The following is a 25,511-nucleotide window of genomic DNA, read 5'->3' on the forward strand; positions in this document are numbered from 1 at the left end:
TTTTGGGCCCCATGAAAAAAAAAAAAAAATCACCTTGGTTGCGCCGTGCCATCTCCCTGAGCATATTTTAGCTTGTTAAATGTACAAAATGTATCAAAGTGACGCCCCCACCCGGCCCCCTGCTGGTCTAAGGCAGGGGTCGGCAACCTTTCCTATCAAAAGAGCCATTTTACTAAAAGGGAAATAGACTGGAGTCGCAAAACATAATTAAAAAACAATATCTTATGAACTTTCAGAACTTTGAAAGCGACGTGATCACATCCAAAGCGAAATGCGAGTCTCCCATGATTTTGATTGACTGCCAGATTTAGAGGGAATTTTGGGATATCAAAGTAGTTCCGAGAAGAAAAAGCGGAGAGTACTTTTTCGAGTACTCTTGCTAGTATCGGATCTTGCTAATATAGTAGAAGATAAATGTACATAAATATCCATGTAAATTAAATGTTAATTTTAATTACATTTTAATTAAATGTTAATGTAAAATATTTATTTTAAATAATTTAAATTATATTTAATGTTAAATTAGTTATTATTAAATTATGTTAAATTATTATTTAACATATTTAATGTTAAATTATATTTTAAATGTTAATTTAAAATATTTATTTTAATTAACATTTAATTAAAATGTAATTAAAATAATTAAAATAGTTAATAAAAATTATTAATTTTAATTTCATTTAATTACTTTAATTAAATTATACTGTTTACTGTTAAATACTTGACCATTGCGACGGGAGCCACAACAAAGAGGTTGAAGAGCCACATGCGGCTCTGGAGCCGTGGGTTGTCGACCCCTGGTCTAAAGGAAGTAGTCAAAGATACTCCTGTTTGTGCTCATAGAGTCTGTTTTACTTGGAGATGAGGTCCCATGTTCCTCTCCGGTGTGGCCCAACAATCCATTATCATCATCATAAAGCATGAAAGCCACCCTCCTCCTCCTCAGCTGCAGGATGCACGTATACAGTAGCACTCGAGCATAATATCACCACACACACACACACACACACTCAGTTGGGGTAATTGCACCTTTATTAGTCTCACGTTCACACTTTTTACAGCCGGGTGCAAAGACCAGGTCACATCTCTCCTAATGGCCTCTAAAAGCATCAGGCGGGTTTCAAACAAGCCCCTTCAGTGCCATTAGACTGAGTGGATGTGGAGTGGCGTGCGGGCCCAACGGTGGTAACATGTTGCGTAGAGTCAATAATTGTACTTCATTGGAGAAGTGGTAAACCTTACAGAAAATAAAACACAACCCGCTTCTATGAGTGGTTAGTATCTGGATGAAATCAAGCCCCTTCGTGTCACACTCATAGTTTTATAAGTAAATGTAACTATTATGCTTTTTTACACTTTTCTGACCTATAAATGTATATTTACAATGTTGGATTCTCATCTTAAACGATGCCAAGGTTTCAGATAACGAGGTTTGCGCATTTGGAAGTTTGGGATAAAAACACTGGTTTCAGAAGGCGTGGTAAAACTGTGTCTTTGTGACATCACAGAGGGCTGACTTCCTTATTTGGGTGTGGCTGTAAGCCAGATAACCTCCACCAAGCTCTGCTTCTCTGTTTGTGTTGTAAGGGGAATTGTTTCCAATTCCTGAAGATACCACCATCAGGCACAAGTGGTTGGAGTTCCTGATTCCCTACCAGCAAAAGAAATCAATCTGTCAACGGCTTTTCACACTTGGCCACTATGCAGCTTGACTAGCCCACAAACTTGCTCAAGCCTGACTCCCTTTCCAACGTTACTTGGTGGTGTGGACGAGTCAGAAGGGCAAGCAGTAAGTAACAGTTTATACAGTTTATACTCTAAACCAGGGGTGGGCAAACTACGGCCCGGGGGCCAAATGCGGACTGTAAGTCAAAATGTTTGCCCACCCCTGCTCTAAACCCTATAATAGGTGTTTCAGTTATTAAAAACATTTTAAATGTCTTAAATGTTAACTCATTCAATCCCAAATGTTTTTCAAAAGCCGACCCTCTTGGTGCTGGCCATTTGTGAGGATTCGATAGCGAATGAGTTAAGAAATAATTCCAGGCATGCAGTATACAGTACTTATAAAATGTACAGGCATCAAAAAAACTGTAGGGAAAATATATTGTGCCGTTATTTAAATCTTACATATTTCCACATATGATACATATATACATATTTCCACATTAGGGTTACTCCAGTTGTCATTGTTGACCTTTTTTGCATTTGTAACCTTTTTGCTATCTGCTTATGTTTATTGTTGCCATTTGGTACATTACAGACTGTCTCGCTTCTCCTCTTCCTGACAACAGAGTTGCCAATTTGTTGTCGACTTCCAGCTGCATCAAGTCGCATCTTTAATTTCCTTGTAGCCGAGATGATGTCATCTTCAATATTTCTCCAGTTCCTTGAAGTCTGTGAGTAATAAGTGGATGGACGGGTTACGTGACGCTACGGAGAGTAAACGTTACAACCTGAACCCCAACGAGTCTTGCCGAAGACGCTTTATTCCCAAGCACGATCACCGCCACTTTGTATCATGTGCTTTGTGTCTTTGATGTGGTTGTGTGCATCAAGCCGAGCTGGAAGAGAAACCGATAGAGCCACAAATAGATGCCGTAAATCAAAGTAGCCTTCCATCACTGTCTCTTCTCAGTGATGAGGCTACGATGGTAGAGACGTGGAGAATTCAAACAGCCGCCACCTGAAGTCTGAGCTTGCTGAGCTGCACAAGAAATCCATCACTTAAACGCACCGCAGTCTGGACGTGAAGATAATTGAATTTCTAGTCCTTTTTTTCAGTAAACATTTCAACACAGTACATAGTGCTTCTCACTGTTCTTGTGAAGCAAAGCAGAGCTTCCGAAGTCTGGCGTTCTCGAGAAGGAAGTCAACCATTGGACCGTGAAAGTAGAAAATAATGTGCCTCTGCAAGAACATGTCATCAATATCCCAATTACACACCTTGGAAATGATCCCAAGAACACAGTCTGGTGGTAGGAGACGCGTCATCAAAGCTATTTTTACTCTTATGTGTCCCAAAGTGCGGCCCGGGGGACCGTTTGTGGCCCATGTCTGGGTTTCTACTGCCCAATGCCATTTTTAAAATATAATTTAACAAGAAAACTATTAAAAACATTAAAAAACAGCTAAATAAAAAAAAAACATCATTAATTATACAAGTCAAACTATTAAGAAACAACAATTGTAATCTAAGTTAATCTAATTACATAATATTTTGAGGAGAAATCATGACAGTAGTAAAGTAAAAATAATAAATAAAAAATTATTAGTGGTGCTATTATGAGTAAGGTTGTAAATTTTTGAAAATCAGGATGCAGATAAAGCTAGAAAAATGAAAATAAACGGCAAAAATTGGGAAAAAGAAGAATAGAGTCAAAATACAGTCATCCCTCGTTAATTGGGGTTAATTATTTCCAAACTTTATTTGATAAATTAATTTCTGCGATAAAGTGAATATTTTTTTGTTTATGACTTTCTAAATACAGTTTTTAACATTACTACAGCCCCCTAGATATGAAATAATAACAATAAAATAATAATAATAATAATAATAATAATAATAATAAAATAATAATAATAATAATAATAATAATAATAATAAATGAAATAACACCCCTGTAATAACATTACATGCCTGTTATTGTTAACAAATTGCCAAATCTTATGCCGTGGGGACTGTAGATGGCCACTAGCAAACAAGCTATTGAACTAGAGAGGTAACCAGTTAGCCTCAAATGGGTTTCTACTAATCTTAAGAAGCCCAAAATGTACCACTTCCACACATAATGGGAGGGTAACTTTTTTTCACTCTATCATGTCGGACATGCCATGGCTGACTTCATGACTTCATGCAGTGTTAAGGTAATGTAAGGTAATGTCTCATCAATGTTGTGTCATTACCGCCACCTTAGTGACAAGAATACTACATATTACTTGTATTTCAATATATTTTTGATTAATAATAGATTTTGAAGAGGCTTTTGAAGAAGAGTCCTGAATGCAAGTCCGACCAAACACCGGCACGAGCCAGCAGTCTGACTGGCGTTGGGACAGTGATGAAAAAGATGTTTGTCGCCTCCTCTTCATTCACAGGCTGCTTGCTTTGAAGGCTTCTCCAGCAGCCTCACACAGGAGTAGGCGAGCGAGGGTTCATGCTGCGGACAGAGCTGGATGAAGCTGAAAGAGGGCGTGATGTCTTCTTTGTGCTTTCTCAGGTCATTCAAAGCAAATTGAACATGTCAGCATTCCCATGCAGTCCAAGAAGTGTGTTTGCATTCTAAGGACGGACCACATCAGCCTTGGAAAATACACAGTGCCCTCTATTGGATGATGCAGACACCGCAACATCTGACCCCGGTTAGAGAACCTTCAAACTCCAACTGAGGACATTCTCACTGTTTGGTATTTTCTTGACTTGGTAGAGTATTTTCCAGTCTTATTTCAAGTCATTCTGATTATTTTGTGCAAATGCAAGCATGCTGTTGCTTTGACTTTTGGATTATTTGGGGTCTTTTCTATTATATAGCATAACCTTGGTTAACATAAAAAATTGATGCCAAAATTTTGCTTTGGTTTGCATGTATTATACACGCAGCCATACCTTCATCATTTATAATTATTTTGCATATATTAATCTATGTTAAATTGGTTTGAGTATCTAATGTTGAAATTGTCTAAAGTGGAACCCTACACCTTCAACTTTTCTGTACGGGATCCTCAGTGGCAAAAGTTTGGGTAACCTCGTCGGAGTACGCCCCCAGAGAGCGACTGCTCTTAAACTAAATTGCTACATTTTGATTAAAGTTCTCTTAATCCCGTCCCAGAGTCGAACAGTCACATTCACTCCCAAGTGTGATTTATAAGCACTGATGGTGTCCACCAGATACATTTTTAAGTTTTTCTCTGGAGGAAGCTGAAGCGTGAAACTCGTGCGTCCACTGGGGGTACTACTGGGGGTCAAACGGGGGCATTTTCATTTCATAGTTATTTGATCAATGACTCATTCTGCTCACATATATTCAGCACCACTTTGAAGTGAACCCGAGCCTGCTCTGACGCTCTTATCGAGCCAAACGCTTGTGATATCAAAATCTGAGGTTTGATAAAAAAAAATAATAATTTGCCGGCAATAGATTTTTTGCATTCTGATGTTGCACAATCTGGTCGCGAGAAAACTCAAAACAGAAAAATTTTGACAGATAAAAATTTGAACATTTATTGCCGTTTCTGAATACCCCATTTGAAAGCAAAAGCATTCAGAGTATACACAGAAATTATACAATTACATATTGTTTCACAGAGGCAGTGAACACATACTGTATTACAATCTACAAAAATCTACTTTACAGAAATTTAAAATCCTAAATATCAAAAAGTACAGCTGCAGAAACATGTCAAGAACTGCAACCGGAGACTGCTCGGAAATCAGTCGGTGAAAGAAACATGTGACATCACAATACATAGAAAGCGGACGTCATCTTTGTACTTACAGCTGGTTTTGGAAAGAACAACCGGCAGACAAAACAAAACAAAAGTGTCAAAATAACCAGGAGATGTGAAATGATCATATAAATTATGGTGGCTTCATGCATCTACAATATGTCGTTTTCCAGGACACCTCTGCAACGTCAGGGTCAAGTGGGAGTGGTCGTGCATCAATGACCACCCTGGAAATCTTTCCGAGGAGTGGAGAAGTGAATTGAAAAGGAGAATTCTCTACATCCCGGCGGATCAACAGGGTAGCTGTGTTGGCAGACGGGCTCGGGCCAATGCGCCACTCCTGCACCTTCAGAGGGGTGCTTCGGAAACAAACAAACACGGATGGTAAAAGCTCCACTCTGACCCCTGGGGTGTAGCGCTTGTACCCAACTAGGCTTCAAGGAGACCCAACAAACCAATCCTGTCGTAAATCCTCCAAAAAGTCCCAACTAACACAAAAGACAAAATCCAGGTGTGAAAGAATGCCGCTGAAACCAACTCCTCTTAAAAAACAACTTAAAAAGACAAGATAAGATCAATAAGATATTCCAGTTAAAAAGAAAACTCCACGTGAATTTTTTTACTGATTGCTCACATAAATGCCAAGTAGCCATTCTGGAGGGGCGTCCAAAATCTTGACGAGGTGTTTGTGTGCGAGGTGACGTTATCCTCATTCCCAGTGACAGTCAAGCTGGATTCAAGGACAAGCTGGTTTGTGGTGTCACATGGCTGCAGAGGCGCTTCAGTCTAGTCCTGCTCCATGGGCTCCTCAGTGGTCTCCATGTCTATAATGGCACTTTCCATGGCGCTCTCTGTGGGGGTCTCGTTCGTACTGCTGGAGGGAGTGGCAGCAACGTCTTCTCGGGCCACGTCGACACTTTCGTCTATGCTACAACTACTACTATTGCTGCTGCTGCTGCTACTGCTGCTGCTGACTGGGTCGCTGTTGCTCTCCTCGCTGTCGCCACTGGTCTCCGGACTTTTGGCAGTGCATGCGGGCGCCTGCTGCTCCGCCTGATCCATGTCATTACCCTCATGGAAAGAGCCACACGCCACCTCCCTCTCGGTCTTCTCCGGAGACTGGTCCGAGACTGGACAAGCTTCGGGCTGAGTGCTGCTTGTTGGCTCTGGAACACGAGCAGAATATTATCAGGTCGTGTACAGGCTCTAAAAAGGTGGCAAAATATCGAGACTGGCGTTTGCTTAAATACATGCACAATAAAAACAAAACAATTCATGCAGAAATATTCTATAAACTGTGACAAAAGTGAAGCTGTAAAATTTCAAATAGAGTTTATATGTAAAGTCAACATCGCAAATGTGAAACTTCAAAACACACACCTTGGTCTTCGACAGCCGTGGAACTGCTGGAAGCTTCGTCGTCCTTGAAACCGTCTCCCTCTTCATCCTCCTGGACCATGGCTTTGGCCTCTTTCGAGAGGCCAGTGGCGCCGACAGGCTTTGTCGTTTCCACTTCCTGCTCATCCTCGTCATCCTCTTCCTCCTCCTCCTCATCATCCTCCTCATCCTCATCCTTCCCAAATTTGAGTCTCTTCACCTCCTGCTGCTCAGACTCCATGTCCTCGTCTGTGTCAGAGTGTTTGTTCTTGACTGAGCTCCCCAGTGCATCCCCCGAGGCTGAAACCTCACTGAAAAGGGAAGACAATACCGGGTGATTCCTGCTGATTTATACATTTCAATCAAGTAAACATTGTAAACATGCCGACATACCTTCCGGACATATCCTTAGCACTTTCTTGCTCTGTTCTGAGGTCTTTGTTGTCTGTGCTGTCAGGCAGGCCGTTAGCTGCAAGGGAGTTGTTGGCTAGTGATAACTTGGGTCGGTTGAGCGGTCGTGGAGTTCCTGGTCCATTCACTTTCCTAATAACATCACAAATGACAAGACAACGCCACTGAATTAGAAACAGTACGCTAAAACAATGTACAAAACAATGGATTTAAGCATAAACCTCTCTGTAAAGGTAGATGTGTTCCCGGGAAGCATTACTCCATTCATTCTATTCACAGCACTGCAGCCATTTTTCCTGCAAACAAACACGTCATTCCAAATTAGCACCAAAATTAAGTTACCCAAACACTGGATTAACTTGGTTTGGATGTCATTTCTTACTCTGATGTTGGGTGAACACAGCTGACCACCATTACGTTCTAGATTTTTTTTAAAAAGGGCAATTGGTTAGAACCACTTTACAGCTAATTCAATGAATTACATGCTTAGCACTGACCTTCTCAACACCTCGAAGAAATTTATCTGTTCCTGTGTAGTTCCTCTTGGGTTCTGTGAGTAACTCACACAAGCGCTGGATAGTGAAGGGGATTCTGGAAAAAGGACACATTGTTTGTTTTGTTTTTTTATTATAATCATGCCGTCTAATCAGCATCTAGACACACCACACTTATGTGGATGGATAATCTCGGCCAAGCTTACTCAACAGATTTTGACATTTGTGTCCATTTTTTTGAGAAATGGGCTATAGAAGCTTTACAGCTTTTCAGTTCAACATCATGAAAGATGGGAGCAAAATTAAGATTTTGTCCAGTGTATATTGTTTGCCATTTCTGCATCTGATTGGCATTGAACGGTAGATTAACTCATTCAATCACAGCCCGTTTTCGAAAGACAACTCCTTTAGTACCGGCTCTTTTAGATGATTTTGATGGATCTTCCAAGGAAGACAGATATTGCTCCAATGGGGTGAGATTAGCCGTAATGTACCGAGCAACTCAAGTACTCCTTTTCTCCTACGTGTGATACGCTGTAAACACATGTTGTAAACAAACATGGATCGTGTGGGACCTCCCCACGCACCAAACACTACAAACAGAGTGCAGGGGGGTCAACACATCAAACCCCACCAGCCCCACTTGAAAGCTCACAAAGATGCTCGCCCGTCTTGTGTGTCGTCTCGTGACACCCCGGGTAACACCCTGGCCTTGTACTCCCAATTGTCCCATAAAAGTGAACCCAACTTGGGTACACATCAGAGCATTCACACTGGCTAAACAGTAAAGGTTAAGTAGACCCAAGACCAGGTTTCAATGGACTAGTGTGAGTACACCCCGAAAGGCTACTTCAGTACCTACCCATTATATCCTTTTACAATCTTCAGGATTCTCTCTTTCATATCTTCGAAGGGAACCGACTCCACATTCGGATTGGCAGGGCCTCGGTGCTCAGGAGCTGAGGCTCTGAAATCATCCATGACTTTCTCCAATTTAAAAAGAAAGTAGTTCTTAAACTGAGACCACTGGACCCTATATGACATAGTAAAAACAGAGTTAGACACAGGATAAGACACATGTTGAATTAATGAAAGGTCTTGGGGTTTTCCATCAGGCATGTCATGTTCTCTTACATGGTTTCTCCTGTCTTGGCGATGTGACACAAAAACTGCTCCAGTAGGGGACATGGCTCCCTTTTTGTTTTCTTATCAAAGTCTGGAGGAAAGACAAGGAGCATTGAGTACACAGGCATGCACGTACGTCACAAAAAGCTAAATGAAAATGTCCTTCATTGGCAACCTATTACAAAATACCCCGACGGACAGTATTCCTTTGTTTAGACAACGTAAAGGAAACTTGTTCGTGTGTCACCAACTCCCGTTGCTTTATTGTCAAACCGTAGTAGAGCAATGGATTCTATGATTCTAGCTAGCTGACTAGCTGAAGTTGAACGTTCATTAGCATCCACCGCGTAGCCGGCAAACGGTAGCCGTCGACGCTGTTGAGTAACTTCATCTTAGGTGAATGTTTCAGGGACCAAGTTAAGGCTTTTGTGAGGTAACGGACCACGTAAACGGGTAAAGAAACAATGCTCACGGTGTACTTAACTGTCCTTTCAAGTCGTCAGAGAAGCAACCATTTCCGCGGAACAGCTCGAAATGTTAGCTAGTGACGAGCAGCAGCTAGCCAACGACATTAGCTTATGCGTTCCACTCACTTTATCGTTCAACAATATCGAAAAAAAACACACACGATGCATGACTAGCACGGTGTCACCGAGCACTGGCATGTATTAAATCAACCGAGCTGACCTCTGAGCGCCTCTTGAAGCGAGTCAATTTCCATCACGCTGTTGCCCTCTGTCAATCCAGTGGCTGTGATAAGCAGACTAGCGGCTAAATGCTAAGCTAACACCTAGCAGGCACAAGAGGAGGGAGCATATTAATATGGCGCCGTGAGGTCACTGCCTGTAAACCACAAACGGAGACACTGGATCCAAACACCGCAACCTTTCATCTTTTAAAGCACAATTCGGAATATAATACGAGTTATATATCATAAAAACACTGATAATAAAATGTAAAAATATAATCATGGGTATGTAACTATATATATTGATAGTTATTACATAATGACATTCTAATAATTATTGTATTTTTGTATTGGCAATTCTGAATTTTCCTGATAACTACTGAAATAATCTACAGCAAGGTTTGCCACACTTTAACAAATAATATTTCAATATATTCCAGCATACCTACAACCCAAGTGAGGATATAATATAAAACAGAATCTCCAGGGCTATGAATGCTGGCCAAATGTAGCCTGCAACAGACCCAATATAATGTGTTTTTTATAACAATTTCATAAATTAATAAATGGGGCCGAGGCTCATGAAATTGCATTGTTTTATTTCAACACACGCTTTGACAACCATTGTACACCACACCACATTGAAAAAATGCACGTCCTTTCAACATACATACACAACAAATGTTTGAAGAGTTCATTTTGTTGAAATAGTAAACAAGGCAGACAATATTTATATGGCCCATCCTCAACGCTAGCACTTTAGATTGGCGAGTGCCGTAACAGCTAAATAGCTGAAAGCTGAAATATAATAATGAAAGTGCATTTCTATAACCCACATGTAACATAACAAATCTGCTTCTTCTCTGTGCTGTATTTAATACTGTAAGTGAAGGACATACCAGGCAACTCCTTACACACAGGCTCACATTTCAAGTTATTTGTTATAGTTTTGAACATTCACATTACGGACTCGGCGTCACTACATAGCAGTAAAATCTCCCAAGTTCCAAACTTCACTTAATTTAGTGTATAGGTCTCTGATGGCAAATAAAAAGGATTACAATGAAAAATAAAATGTGTAACAAAATACATTTGTAGTAAAACTACTGAGATGAATTCTTGTCACTGGGCTGTGCATGATGCAAATCGATAATTAAGCGATACCGATTCCACCGCTCACTGACATTACATACAAAGACCACACCCAGAAAAGCCCATTCCTTTCAAATGTGCCACCAGTACGCTGTCAGGTATCACACATAGTCCACTACAGCCGTCCTTGGTCCTTGTCGCATGAAGCAGGAAGTCCATCACTCCCTCAGTTGTGCGGCCTCATATGTCGGATCACGTTCTCCTCAAACACCTTCCTCATGGTTTTTTCGATCTGCTTGAGGAAAACTTGAGGAATCCGACCACACAGGGTGTTGACGGTGTCCAAGAATTTGGTCTGCATGGGATAGAACAGCGACTGGAACATGTTGTCCTCAAACGGGAACTGCAGGAGAGAAAAGACGTCAGGCATTTCGTCGCCAAAGCTGTTTCTTTTAATTAATACCACCACCAAAAATGTTATTTACAAATTCCATCAGCATGACGGTCTTGGGGTTCTGTAATTATCCTAATTATGAGCTCACTCGACTTAAAGTGTCTTATCTCAGTGGAGCAGAGAGAAGCAACACTCCAGTCGCTGAAAGCAAACGCTAAATATAAAAACTGGCAGACTTTTTTTTCATATGAGCGGAGAAAAATTGTATTCCAGGGTTCATACACTTAGCTCAGATCAAATAAACTTCAATATCTCATTTTGTTCTGCATGCAGTCGTTACACAAAAGTAACAACCCAACTTAATCCTGTTTTATGTATATATACGGTATAAACATAACAGGGTTGAATTGGCCATGAGGCATTTGCAGGTAATTGTAACGTTGTTGGACAGAGGCGTAACGCTGGAGACTAAAAGTGAGAGAAACACTGGAAAAGTACAACGCATATGTTTAGAGCAGGGGTGCCCAAAGTGCAGCCTGGCAGCCATATGCTGCTCACGGCTGTTTATTTTATTTGCCCACGGAATGTTCAAAATGTAAAACTTAAAAAAAAAAAAAAAGGAATATTATGAGAAACAACTGAAAGAGCAAATAATAAATAGTTGGAAAATCTGTCCTGGGGACCGCCACCCAGGTCTGCCAATCCAAAAAGTAATGTTCCCGACATTCCACGCCATGTTGAAGAGACGTGTCAGCCATGATTTTATTATGAGAATAAAGTCATACGATTTCAAAAAACAAAGACTGCTAAAGAATAAAGTTGAAATATTTGGAAAATGTAAAAAAATGGGGAAAACAGCAAAGACTGATGTTCATATTATAATACGCTTTTTCACAAAGCTGAGATCCATTTTTTTCTAGAAATATATAAACCTAAATTAGCAAATATATAGCATTCAAAAGACGTAATATGAAGTGTAATACAGTATCTGTGGCTTGTATGTGCCTTTAAAACAAACATTTCCAAGATACTTACATCGCGTATTGCTTCATAAACGACTTTGAAGGCCGGCTGCTTGTCATCGTGATACACTCCACGGTTGCCATGGAGGATGGACACACCTTCCTCTTCGGCTCCTTTACAGTTACTGCCATACATACAGTGATCAGGCCTGTAATTCCATTGGCAAGGAAGGACAAATACACACTCTAGAAAAAAACAAAATACATTGTTATAGGCAATATATTCAAGAATAGACAACTGACTTCAATCAAGAATACTAAATATAATAACACTAGTCCTGTTTTGGTTTAAAATTTGTCCTTTTAAAAGTGGAAGTAAAAATGAAAATCAATGATAGTATATGAATTGGGAACTTTGCTAATTTCCTCATTCGCTCTCTCACTTCCTTGTGTCATGTGTGATTTGTCCTGTTTACGTGATCTCTACCGAGCTCTTATCAAATGCCCTTCTGCCCCCGTGTGGTCGTTTTTATGACTGAAAAGTGCTTGGTAGCCAATTGCATTAGTAGACAGTTGCATCATCACCTCTTATTGCCTCTAAATGCTCACCCGGGTTATAGTGGAAGATGATGTTGAGGAGGTCCTGGTCTCCCCATGTGATGTGGTTCTTGTACTTCTGATATAGTGGGTGCAAAAGGTCTTCCCAGGACAGGCCACCGGTAATCAGACTGTTCTGAAATATGAACAACGTTGACTCACACCCAGCTGAAGAGCTGCTTTGAGAAAAAAACAAATCAAAAGGATACATTTGCATTCCAGCTTCCAGTTGCAAATTGGAGAGCGGCTGAATTGATTTCTGAGGGAAAACGTCTGTTATGCTTGCATGGTAATCACAAAGCTTTAATCAGACCTACTCATCCAGCTCTCAGCCAGCCACTTGAGCTCAGAATGCAAACGCAAAATCACAGCTCACTTACGACATTGTGGCCTAACCTTGAACAACGCGCGGCGGATCCGTGTCAGATTCATCAGCATGACGCCAGAGTTGAGTCCTGAGATACCGTAGAAAGGGTGACGTGCAAAGCGGCTGTACCAGCCAATCTTGGGGATCTCGTGCTCGGGAGCCATTGCTGCCAGCTGGGTGCCGTTGAAGGACTTCAGCAGAGCCCAGATGTCATCCATCGGCCGGAGGAACAGCACGTCAGTGTCCACGTACAGCAACGAGTCTACGTCCTTGAGGATGCCCTGCAGCATATTTATACTGATACTCAAACTTTTCATACAAAATTACTCTAAAAGATCAATATAATTGACTAATGAAATAGCGCAGCAAAACACATCCCACACATTGTCATCCGCATGCTAATGGAGAGTTTAGCATTTGCTATCCTATCGTATTGATCCATCCTCACAGTGTAATTGGAGCTTTTTTTCTCTATACACAGGGAAGCAGCATCACCATTTAAATTGAGCTGGATATTAAATTAAAGAATAGATTCACACAATAAACATCTGCACGATGCTATGTGAATAATGAGCATATTGATTAAATCAATTGCAGCAAAAGAAAAACACTCAAGGACTTGTCTGTCCTGCAATATATTCATTATTACATGGTGTTGTTATTTCAATAAACACCAGCTGACAGACAAAATCAATACGCAGCACAGCTTTGCACTTGATTAAATGACTGGACCGAATCCCGTGAGAAGGCTCACTTGTTAAGTTAATGCTGCAGACACGCTGTGAAATCATCAATAAACTTACGGAGCACTCGGATTAAATAAAAGGCAGGAAAAAGCAGTTTAGTTATGATAATCTTAATCACATTATGCACACAGAGTAAGAAGTGCTGCAGCCTTACAGGGAGGAAGAGTCTCTGAGCGGCGCAGGGCTTGAAGAGCTTTTTCCATTCGTCGGCGTTCCCCACTGAGAAGGTGATGGGGTAGAGGTCGTACAGGAACTTAGCTGTGACAAAGCGAGGCCAGCCGCTCAGCTGGAAGAGAGGCAACTTATTTCATTTATACATTTATCTGATACGACATCCCAAATGCACCACTGCATGCATTAATTAACCCCATCTGATTTATACCTCATAACACTTTTGGGACGTTGCTTTCTGCACTGGGACATACGCTGGAGAAAAAACTCCACTGTGTGTCTTTCAATTTATCTTTCAACGATGGAAACAGAAATGTACAAAAAGGCTGGGCAACAGGGTCCATGTTACTGTTGATTATTTTTCATTGATGATTATGTGTCCATAAACATAGAGTAAAGGTAATGCTGATCCTCTATGACTCCGCTCTAAAGGTGACTTTGTAGGGATTGCACAGTGCAGGAGCACAGCAGGGTGTTGGTGATAGATTGCACCCTAGTACAGAGATAAAGGGATTCCATGTCGTTATTCGAGGATGTGAAGAGCATAGTAATACATAGAGTTAGGCATCGTTTGAATTTGAATCACTGACTGAGGCACGAACCAGAGTTCTTTTTGGATCAGATGTCTGAACTTCTCTGTGATTTGTTGGATGATATGAACTTTATCAACTGGACCATAAATTTCTCAAAAGGAAGTTTCTCAATTTTTGAACCCAGTGGCATGGCTAATCTATAGCTAGATTCTAATCTCATGAAATCTATTGTACCACAGAAATCATTCTAATTGTTTAAATACTAAAACCGTAGCTCCTTCTTTGGCAGGAGCCACACACACACAAGCTATCGGTACACTGCAATGACATCAGCCTCCCTCTGGGTTCCTCTGGTGGTAGCATCCATCTGTGCTACTGCTCTTCGGGAATTTCGGGTATTTTTTCCCAAATTACGTTTTTAACTTTTTTTTTTCAGAATTCTCTTTTTGGTAAATGTATGATAAAATAGTCGTAATAGGTATTTTATTCTTAGTTTACCAGCATAGAGTGTACTTTTGTGACAGTAAATAATATGTCATTGAATTCAATACATTTATTGATGAAAAGGATGTCACTTTTCTGATGAGATGTCAAACTGTGGTTAAGAAAGACATCGTTAGCGATGCAATTCCAATTCCATTATTAACGCAATATATTTTTGACACCCTTTTGTTTACACAATTAGACAGGATGTGGCGAACAGAGTTCTTCGTGGGTACGCTTACTTTTATGAATGAGACCACACATTTAGATCTCATCTTTCCAGTGCGGTGGTGAATGTTGAAAATGTGCAGAGATTAATGAGTTATTTGAATGAGTGTAAGTTCCCTTCCAGATTTGTAGTAGGAAGACATTTTCCTTTATTTTCCCCAAGCAATTTGCTGAGCCACATCTGAGCCACAAGGGAAATTACAACATGTTGGACGCTGAATATCTATTCAAGTTTCGTCTGCCTGAGGGCATCCTACCTTTTCTTTAAACTGCGGGGTCAAGCTGTCTTCAGCAAAAATGTGAAACTTGATCTTCTTGAGGCTGAAGAGGACAGCCGATTTGACGAGAGTTAAAGTCTCCTCCAGACGGTTTCCACATGCCACCACCGCCAAGTGCATCACTTCCTCTGCTCGTTTGTGCTTGGTCAGATGTCCTCCTGTGTTTCTTTGTGACTTACTAAAACACAGGGGGAAATAAGACAGGAATGATAGTCAGGTGTATAGGTATATACTGATCATACAATCCTTTCTGCATTTTATTGTTTCTAATCATTTATCATGTACATACTGTATCTGAAAAAAAGGCCTTTTTATCATAAGCGGTGTTCATTCTTTCAGAAAACAGCACCCCCCGCCCCAAACACAAGGATTTCCTTTAAAAAAGTAGCATTTGCCTGAGAAGCGGATAAGAGGAAAGGTTGCAGGGCATCCTCCAAGCGTGACACCGTTTCTGCATGCCTGAGGGACGATGATGAAGTGTAGATTAGGATAAATGTGAAGGTGCCGGGAAATTGCCTTTTACACCTCAAAGGATGAAACCTCGTCAAGGTTGTATAAAACTATGTCCCCTCCCACTATAATGTGAGCCCTATCTTCGGAACAATCGGAAAAAAACAATGTTCAGTCATGCGAGAAACAACCTTGAATCTATCTTGGCTTCAAATTGATTATGAAAAACAAATACACAAACACAAAACCCCCAGTTCTTTTTACGAGTTTCGTAAAGGTTGTACACATGATGGGTTGCTTTCGTGGCATAGTTCCTAACATCTGGAAGCTGTCAGAAAGCTCAGCAGAGGAACAAAAGGATTGAATTCACTGCCTGCTGCAGAGCAAGCATAAAACGGCAACATAGCCAATGTTTCACATCATGCACAAGAATAAAGCGGAACCTTTGCAGATAGCATCACAGTAAAAGAACAAAACAAAACAGAATGCATGCTTTTTAAAACTACGCCCAAGAATACCTCGTGGAATTCACTTAAAGCTTCAAATGTTTCAGTGGTGAAAGTCATCCACATGTACTGTTAAGTGAGTGAGCGTGCCATGTATTGGACTTTATGGATTATTTCTATGAATTTCTATCAAGAAAGTCCACCGCCACCTCTCTATTCCAGGATCTCCCACGAAGGAGAGTTATCTCACTTTACACACAGAGGTCACTTTCATAAATAGAAAACAGGGAACCAACTGAAACCCCACATGAGCAAGCGCTTAGCGATGGAGGCAAGGAAAAACTCCCTCTGGGGGATATATTGGTGCCTGACCATGTAGTGTTTCATATGCAAGAAGGGGAATTTAGACAGGAAGTCCATTAAATTGGCTTACTAGACCTACCTGATGTTAATGAGTGAATAACCTCCCCTGATGAAACAAGCAGGCAAGCAGAGAGATTTCAAAGCAGCTCAGTCATGAATGATGACATTTTTAGATTCATCCATAATGCATATTTCATCAACATCTGCTGTGACAGTGTGGAGGATTTGTTTTAACACCAATGGAGGATTTGTTTTAACACCAAGTGTCAAGGCTGATCTAATCCCGAAGATGGAATTAATTGGATATCGGAACGTAGATGTAGCCGCCGAATACACATCATAATACACAGCTCATGACAGCTACAATGTAGATATACTTCTATTTTATATTTAATGCAAAATAAGTAGGGTGTGCATGAATCAAGGATGAATTTAGTTTTACAGTCGTCCCTAGCCAAATTGAGACTCCAATTTTATGGCTTCACTTTATCAAGAAATCTTAATTAATAAATCGTGCAATTTCTTAGTTGTATTTTTCAAGCAGATTTTTTCAATAATACAGAATGTAGTACACTACACCGGTCACTAGGTGTCAGCAATCTTACAATTGTTTGGTGCAAGCATCACACTTGATTGCCTCTTGAACAACAGGCTTTTATTGCACATTTGGATGATCTCACAAAAGGCACAATAATCCCTATAAAAACAGCAGTGACACCACTTCCTGTCAATTCCCCTTGGAACACATTTATAGCAGTACACGCATGTACTCTTATTATGTCTATTATATTGGGTAATACATGTGTAAAAGTGACTATTGGTATGTTGCTTCATACTGTATCTAGAGGGCTCTAATAATGTTAAAAATGGCCATAAAAAAGGTTTGTGGGCTTTAACCAGACCCACTCATCACGGTCGGGTCTGGAACCAATTAACTACAATAAATGGAGGACTACTGTATAGAAGTTTTTTGGAAATTGCACTGTACATTTAGACTGTATTGTCACTTTATTAAAAATTGTTACCAACTTAGGGTGAATGTGATATATTCTGTGTAAGAAAACGGCCATTTTTTTTGTGCGAGGCTGTGAATGGTGGATGGCGAATGCGCGGGGCTCCACTGGATACGTTTGTCTGCCCAGCTCTGTACATGCGCTCTATATTTTTGGCCACAGGAAGTACTGTGTAAAGAGGAAAAGATAGGACTGGGATGTTTGTCTATTGAGCGTGCTGCCAGGAAACTGGCCTGCTCACATTTTTACAGATGACATGTAAGTCAGCGTGAAAAACAAACGTCTGCCTGTAAATAGAATTTTCACGGCATAAGCGGATCCTCATTTACAGAAAGATTGGTGCATAATCTTGGCACAATAATCCCTTTCAACTGAGAGTTTGATAAAGTGAGACTATAATGGAAAAGAAGAAAGTTTTCAAGGCTTTTCCTTCGTGCTTTGCGTCTTTCCCTGAACCGCAGCAGTCATTCTTGTGTGTTTTTCTTTCCGGCGACCGATGACACCTCCTCCAGCCCATTTCCCTTATCAGTTGCGCGCACACATGCAGGAGTGTGGCTTCTGGGTGGACGCGAAGGTCCTTTCTCAGTGAAACGCCTTGATGGCTTTTATCTCACCAGCAGTGTCTCCAACCTGCAGTCTGGCTTAAGAGGATAAATACTGTACATATTGGCTGCTGGCAACGGGAATCTGCAGAAGGCTTTTCCGGAACCTATGGCTGCTATACGTAGCATGAGGGCGCTATAGGTAATAAAATAAAAATGATTCTGCCTTAAACTGCTAAATTTGAGAGGGTGTGGTTGGATAGTGATTTCACTCTTCTTCTATTTTAACCAGTCCCAGACTCGGGATAATTCTTCCCTGTACTGTGATGATCTACTCTAGTTTCCTTTCCAAATATAAATCAGGGCCGCCTCTAGCCAAATTGGGGCCCCTAATACTATTGACAACCTGTAATATGAATGCATTTAGTTGTACAAAGTACTGTATGTACATCGTTTAAGCGGGGTGTCTCACTATTTGAGAAGCAATGCTACGTTCCTGCTGTCAGTGTGTAAGGCGGCACCACATACGTAAATAGTGTAGTAGCACTGATGACTAACGGGAAACAGGTACCACAGCATCAATACGTAATCTAATCGACATAATCTAATATCAATCACTGGCAGTGTTTTTGTACTTTTTCTATAACTCGTATAGCGTATTGCAGTATTTGCTTTATTTTGCAAAACAGTGTTATTTATGAAATGCATCTAGAAAAACCTACACAACTTACCTACTGCACCATGTAAACAAACTAATAAAAACACTCATATATTCCTCACGCAAGGCATGCTGGGTAGCTAGTCGTCACAGAAGTAAAAAAGAAAGCACTAACTTACTCTTGATATTAAATGTTCTATTGTTCATGTTGTGGTTACAGCTGGACTCCCCGGCATGCCTTGCGGGCATTTGGACAGAGCAATTTCAAGTTAATTGCGATGTTATAATTGTTGATTTATGCAATAAATTAACTTGCTGTTGATGTGTTGTTTCCGGTTGGTTGCACCGTGAGCAAGTGTGTTTGATGCCACCTCTATATAGATGACCCCACTAACCAAAAACATTATCCACCCCTGAAGGAGAAGAAGCATAATGTGTTTATTACACGATATCACATCTACTATTTTACTATATAATATTTTTTGTTGGTGTTTGCACTTCTTACCAAGTCAATAAAGACTAAACTTGGCAGGCAGATGGATCAGCACCCAACTCTCAGGTGGTCTCACCTTTTAGTGGGGTCCTTTTGCTCATGGACTGCCATCCTACCGATCCTAACTGAGAAGGAGAGTCCATTTTAACTGGACTAAAAATGAAAACGTGAACGCACCCAAAGTCACTTTCGCTATCACATCTGTTTTCGACTCATTAAAGGTTAGAAAAGAAGCTGTACTCTGTGGAAACACTTTCTTTAGCGTGTTCTATGCACACAAGCAGCATGTGTGAAAAGGAGGACGACTTTTAGGAAAGGAAATCATCTCTCACCTCTTTGCATTCAAGTTGGCCCCTCCATTTGTCACTTTGGACTTTTTTGGTCTCTTTGGTGTCTCGTCCACACCCACCAGGAACACTGTGGGAGATTTCCTCACCAACTTGACACCAACATTGAGATCGATCTTAACCGACGACGGAGAAGAGTTCCTGTCCTGCTCTTTCTCCTCCGCGCCGTTGCCTCCCCAAAAGTACAAAAGTAAGAAAAATCCAAAAGCTACGGCGATCACCACTACTTTGCAGTGGATCCGCATGGTGAGAGCGACTTTTTGCGGGGGAAGGAGGCACACGGGGCTCGGCTCATGTCTGCGGCTGAAGAAGAGGTGCCTGAGTTGACATTTTGTTGCCTCTCCCCGCTCGCAGTCTGATGATGATGGAGAGCCGAGAGGAGCTTCTTCTCGCTGCCCGGAGAGGATTGCACAGCTGGGGCGTGGCCTCTCCAGCCCTACCGTAAGTAATCTAATACGAGTGCACTAATTCTCTTGACACTTCAGTCCTAACTTTTACTGACCATCACACTTTCTATATTAAAAAAAATCTAATTTTTATTTGACTAGTAGCCATAAAAGCTGTGTACGCTACTGATGTTAACATTCTTTTATTTATGTCCCTTCTGTCATAATGATGAGCATCACTTTGAAATGTGGGACCAATGATTACATCATTTGGAAGCCCAAGTTTCTCCATGGAGCAGGAGAACCCATTTTTTTGAACTGTGCCACCAGTTCATTCAAGGCTGGTCTAGCACACAGTCCACTACAGCAGTCCTTGGTCTTTGTCACATTAAGCAGGAAGTCCATTGCACGACAGTCGGTTGTGCGGCCTCATGTGTTAGATCACATTCCACTAAAACACCTTCCTCGTGGTTTTTTCCATCTGCTTGAGGAAAAGTTGATGAAGCCGACCACACTGGGTGTTGACAGTGTATAACAGTTTGGTCTGCATCAAATAGAACAGTGACTGCAACGTCTTGTCCTCAAAAGGGAACTGCAGGAGAAAAAAAACAAATTTTGCCTTACGTTTCATTGCCAAAGCAACACAACAGTAAATTTATATTTTTGTTCACGTGAGCAGAAGATAACTGTATTACAGGGTGCGTATACTTAGCTCACATGAATTAACATTGCCGCTCTAAACCAGGAAAAAGTCAACTCAAAACTCGACGACGACTACGGTACCGCCAACGCAATTCAACGATGTAGAATTCCTGTTTCATTCCCAGGATACTTACATCACGTATTGTTTCATACACCACTCTCAAGGCCGGCTCCTTGTTATTGTGATACACTCTACGGTGGCCATGGAGGATGCACACGCCTTCCTCTTCAGCTCCTTGACAGTTACTGCCATAAGCACAGTGGTCTGACCTGTAATTCCACTGGCAAGGAAGGGCAAATACACACTCTAGGAAAAAAATAAACAGTGTTATGTGCAGTATATTAATATATATTGATATTGTGATATCGAGAAAATTAAATACAATAAGTCTCATGTAATATATTTATATTTATATTTATATTTATATTTATATTTATATTTATATTTATATTTATATTTATATTTATATTTATATTTATATTTATATTTATATTTATATTTATATTTATATTTATATTTATATTTAAACAATATTCTAAAAATATTTATATTTTTTTATTGTTTTTTTTTAATATTTTATATTTTTTATATATATATTTAAACAAATTTCCTGTTTAAAAAAATTGCAAGAATTTATATTTTGCACTGTTGGATCTTTGGATCTTTTGGAATTGCCCTTTTTGGAATTTTGCCCATCATCCACGATCCATAAGTGAAACATACACGGCTCCATGTTCTTTGACTTCCTGGTTTCTGTGGCGCTCCTTCACATGGGACAGATGCATGCCGAGCTCTTCCGAAATACACTTCTGCCACCTTGTGGACGTTTTTCTTTTTTGGCTGGCCATTGTGTAGTTGCATCATCACCACTTTTTGTCTTCTTTTTGTCTTTTTGTCACAAAATAACGGATGCACCCGCGCACCCATGAGTGTATTTTTGGGAGTACATTCCATTAAAAATAACAAAATAAATGGGTTAATTTATTGATTATCACGACAGGCCTATTTCTCCATCCATTTTCTATACCGCTAACCTAACTAGGGTCGGGGGAATGCTGGAGCCTATCCCAGCCGTCTTTACAAAAGAGGTGGGGTACACCCTGGACTGGTGGCCAGCCAATCACAGGGCACATATAGACAAACAATCATTCACATTTTTCATTCACAATTTGGAGTGGCATGTTTATGGATTGTGGGAGGAAACCGGACCCTATATGCCAACCACTCGTACACCGTGCAGCCAGGCCAGGCCTATTTCCAATTCTTTATTAACACAAATGAGCAGCAGCTGTGGACACCCCTCATGTAATTAGAATGGTTCAATCTTGATTACATGATATTTTCATATGATTGGTTAGAGTTAGCTCAGGTTAACCCGACTGAATGATTCCTCCGAATTGAACCATCAAATAGTGGAAAGTTCTAGTCATTCTTTGATGGTAAAATAGTGGATTGTATTACTTTTGATTATAGTCCACCTCTGTAATGCTGTAAAAGCCTACCTGGGTTATAGTGGAAGATAATGTTGAGGAGGTCCTGATCTCCCCAGGGGATGTAGATTTTGTATTTCTGGTATAGCAGGTACAAGAGGTTCTCCCAGGAGAGGCCACCGGCAATCAGACTGTTCTGAAAAATGAACAGCATTCATTCCCACAAGCTGCTTTTGAGGCATTGCAGTATTCCACACTTGATCCCTGAGGGAAGAATTCTGTGATGCTCGCATGGTGGCTTGTGGGCATGTGTTGTTTATTCAGCAATGTTGCTTGTCGCAATTTGGAGACTTTGGCGCTTGAAGATCTTTGACCTACTCATCCAGCTCTCAGCCAACCACTTGAGCTCAGAAACGTCAAATCACAGCACACTTCCAACATATGACAGCATTCTGGTCTAACCTTGAACAACGTGCGGCGGATCCGTGTCAGATTCATCAGAAAGACACCAGAGTTGAGTCCTGAGAAGCCGTAGAAAGGGTGACGTGCAAAGCCGCTGTACCAGCTAAGCTTGGGGATGTCGTGCTCGGAAGCCATTGCTGCCAGCTGGGTGCCGTTGAAGGACTTCAGCAGGTCCCAGATGTCATCCGCAGGACGAAGGAACACCACGTCAGTGTTCACGTACAGCAATGAGTCTACGTCCTTGAGGATGCCCTGCATCATATTTACTGTCAGGGAATACTGATACTGATTTTTTTATTCAAAATTATTGTAAAAGATCAATATAATTGATTAATGAAATGATGCAGCAAAACACATCGCACTCCATCACACTCTAATGGCATGTTAGCAGGTATGCTATGGAGCTGCAGTAGTTCTCTATACAATCACAAGGACGCAGCATCACTATTTAAAGTGCTCTGAACATTATATAATTGTCCATAAAGATCCCGACTGGGTTACATGAATGAGTATATTGATTGCAGCAAAAGAAAAACACTCATGGATTTGTCTGTCCTGCAATATATTCATTATTACATGGTGTTGTTATCTCAATAAACACCAGCTGACAGACAAAATCAATACGCAGCACAGCTTTGCACTTGATTAAATGACCGGACTGAATCCCGCGAGAAGGCTCACTTGTTAAGTTAATGCTGCAGACACGCTGTGAAATCATCAATAAACTTACGGAGCGCAGGGATTAAATAAAAGGCGGGACAAAGAGTGATTGAGTTATTGTGATTTTAATCACATTATGCATAAATAATAAGAAATGCTGAAGCCTTACAGGGAGGAAGAGTCTCTGAGCGGCACAGGGCTTGAAGAGCTTTTTCCATTCTTTGTTGTTCTGCACGGGGAATGTGATGGGGTAGAGGTCGTACTGGAACTTAGCTGTGACAAAGCCGGGCCAGCCGCTCAGCTGGAAGAGAGGCGGCTTCTTTCATTTCAATCATTCATTTTTATTATTGGCAATTTGACATTATTAAAAATAATTTTCAGATGACTTTTGCCTACATCGCTGAGTACCTTTATACCTAATGATGAATTGGCCGGATAGATCGGTTACATACCGGATTGATATCTATCATACCGATTTATCATCATTTATATCATCTGTTCACTGTCAGTATCAGCTACCTGAAGGCATCCTACCTTTTCTTTAAACCGAGGGGTCAAGCGGTCCTCAGCAAAAATGTGAAACTTGATCTTCTTGAGGCTAAACAAGACAGCCGATTTGACGAGAGTTAAAGCCTCCTCCAGACGGTTTCCACATGCCACCACCGCCAAATGCATCACTTCCTCTGCTCGCTTGTGTTTGCTAAAAGACGGGAAAGACTGATCATACACAGAAATATGAACAATGAATAAAATATGAATATGCAAGTACTATCTTGCATATTCAGCCAAGTTGCAACTGTAAAAAAACACAGAAAATTGTTTCTTTGTTTAATGTGGAGTCCAGAATTATTTAAACATCAAACATCTTAGGTTGCAAGGTTCCATGACTTTTTTTGTTTGTATTATATGCTTTTGACCCTGATTTTGTCATAAAAAAAGATCTATATCATAGTAGTCATACACAGGATTTGTATCCAACTTGCAGCACTGTTACTTTGACCTTTTTGGGGGTCATGTGACAGCCAGCATTTAAATGGCATTTTATTTACAAAGCACATCCCCACTCAAGTGTGCTATTTGTCATCAAACACAGGCGTCGTGTTTGAATACAACACCAATCCATCCTGGAGTGTCATAATGCAGTCGTACGTTTCATTTCACCGTCTCCGACTTGTACTGTTCAAACCTCCCCCCACCCTGCACCCATAAACCGAGACTCTCTCAGGTGGTCTCGGTCCGCCTGTTTGGTCCGGTCCAGTGCCATCATTAGGCCTGTTTTAGGGGGGCTTCAGACAGGTCACATTTGAAAGTGCACATAAGATTACGCACTGGAGAGAAACTGTTTTCTTGCTTGGTTTGTGAGGAAAGACTTTATTTAAAAAAATGTAAAAATATTTAAAATATATACATATATTTACAAAAAATGCTTCAGCCCCCCTAAATAATTAGATATTTTTTATAGATTTTTTTTTTTTACAAAAAAATATCTCTGTCAAATTTCATATAATAGGGCAAAAGCAGGCAAATAAGCAAGTCAATAAGCAGGCTAATACTAGCATACTACTAGTAGTAGTGGTAGTACTAATCAGAAGAAGAATAATGATGATAGTAACCATCTGAAAGCGAGAGTCCACTTTCTATGAACCAAAAAGTGTGAACGTGATAAAGTGAATTGACCCCAACTAAAGAGGACGATCTTGATTTAGGAATGAAAATCATCTCTCACCTTTTTGCATTCAACTTGGCCCCTCCATTTGTCACTTTGGACTTTTTTGGTCTCTTTGGTGTCTCGTCCACACCCACCAGGAACACTGTGGGAGATTTCCTCACCAACTTGACACCAACATTGTGATCGATATTAATCGACGACGGAGAAGAGTTCCTGTCCTGCTTGCCTCCCCAAAAGTACCAAAGTAAGACAAATCCAAAACATATGGCGATCACCACTGTTTTGCAGTGGATCCGCATGGTGGGAGCGACTTTTCATGTCTGTGGCTGAGGGAGAGCGGCCCCAGTTGACATTTGTCGCCTCTCTCCGCTCGCAGTCTGATGATGGAGAGCCGAGCTTCTTCTCGCTGCCAGGAGAGGAGTTAACAGCTGGGGCGTGGCCTCTCCAGCCCTACCGTAATTCATCTTATACGAGGGCACTAAAACTATTGACACTTTT

General features: G+C 40.8%; 3 protein-coding genes across 4 annotated transcripts; all 3 read right to left on the reverse strand.

Moving 5' to 3' along the window:
- Window positions 1-5,207: 5,207 nt before the first annotated feature.
- ppp4r2b (protein phosphatase 4, regulatory subunit 2b) lies at window positions 5,208-9,706 on the reverse strand. 2 transcript variants are annotated; one of them, XM_058071891.2, is made up of 9 exons: window positions 9,540-9,706; window positions 8,862-8,943; window positions 8,590-8,760; window positions 7,731-7,824; window positions 7,616-7,653; window positions 7,455-7,529; window positions 7,216-7,365; window positions 6,826-7,133; window positions 5,208-6,611 (listed from the first exon to the last, which is right to left on the reverse strand). In XM_058071891.2, the coding sequence occupies exons 1-9, from the start codon at window positions 9,571-9,573 to the stop codon at window positions 6,232-6,234; spliced, it is 1,332 nt and encodes a 443-aa protein (XP_057927874.2). In that variant the 5' UTR covers window positions 9,574-9,706; the 3' UTR covers window positions 5,208-6,231. The 2 variants fall into 2 exon arrangements, with proteins under 2 accessions (XP_057927874.2, XP_057927885.2); XM_058071902.2 differs by lacking the exon at window positions 9,540-9,706 and adding an exon at window positions 9,325-9,489.
- A 419-nt stretch (window positions 9,707-10,125) lies between these two features.
- LOC131139193 (glucoside xylosyltransferase 2-like) lies at window positions 10,126-20,111 on the reverse strand. Its single transcript, XM_058088540.2, has 7 exons — window positions 19,689-20,111; window positions 15,371-15,569; window positions 13,853-13,984; window positions 12,982-13,233; window positions 12,598-12,721; window positions 12,062-12,234; window positions 10,126-11,035 (listed from the first exon to the last, which is right to left on the reverse strand). The coding sequence occupies exons 1-7, from the start codon at window positions 19,946-19,948 to the stop codon at window positions 10,859-10,861; spliced, it is 1,317 nt and encodes a 438-aa protein (XP_057944523.2). The 5' UTR covers window positions 19,949-20,111; the 3' UTR covers window positions 10,126-10,858.
- A 207-nt stretch (window positions 20,112-20,318) lies between these two features.
- LOC131139203 (glucoside xylosyltransferase 2-like) lies at window positions 20,319-25,420 on the reverse strand. The gene is made up of 7 exons (XM_078794412.1): window positions 25,071-25,420; window positions 23,879-24,044; window positions 23,514-23,645; window positions 22,685-22,936; window positions 22,295-22,418; window positions 20,926-21,098; window positions 20,319-20,681 (listed from the first exon to the last, which is right to left on the reverse strand). The coding sequence occupies exons 1-7, from the start codon at window positions 25,310-25,312 to the stop codon at window positions 20,541-20,543; spliced, it is 1,230 nt and encodes a 409-aa protein (XP_078650538.1). The 5' UTR covers window positions 25,313-25,420; the 3' UTR covers window positions 20,319-20,540.
- Between the last annotated feature and the right edge of the window lie 91 nt (window positions 25,421-25,511).

This window comes from Doryrhamphus excisus, linkage group LG11, assembly GCF_037039965.1.
Source record: "Doryrhamphus excisus strain RoL-2023G ecotype Guam linkage group LG11, RoL_Dexc_Guam_v1.1, whole genome shotgun sequence".
Taxonomy (NCBI): Eukaryota; Metazoa; Chordata; class Actinopteri; order Syngnathiformes; family Syngnathidae; genus Doryrhamphus; species Doryrhamphus excisus.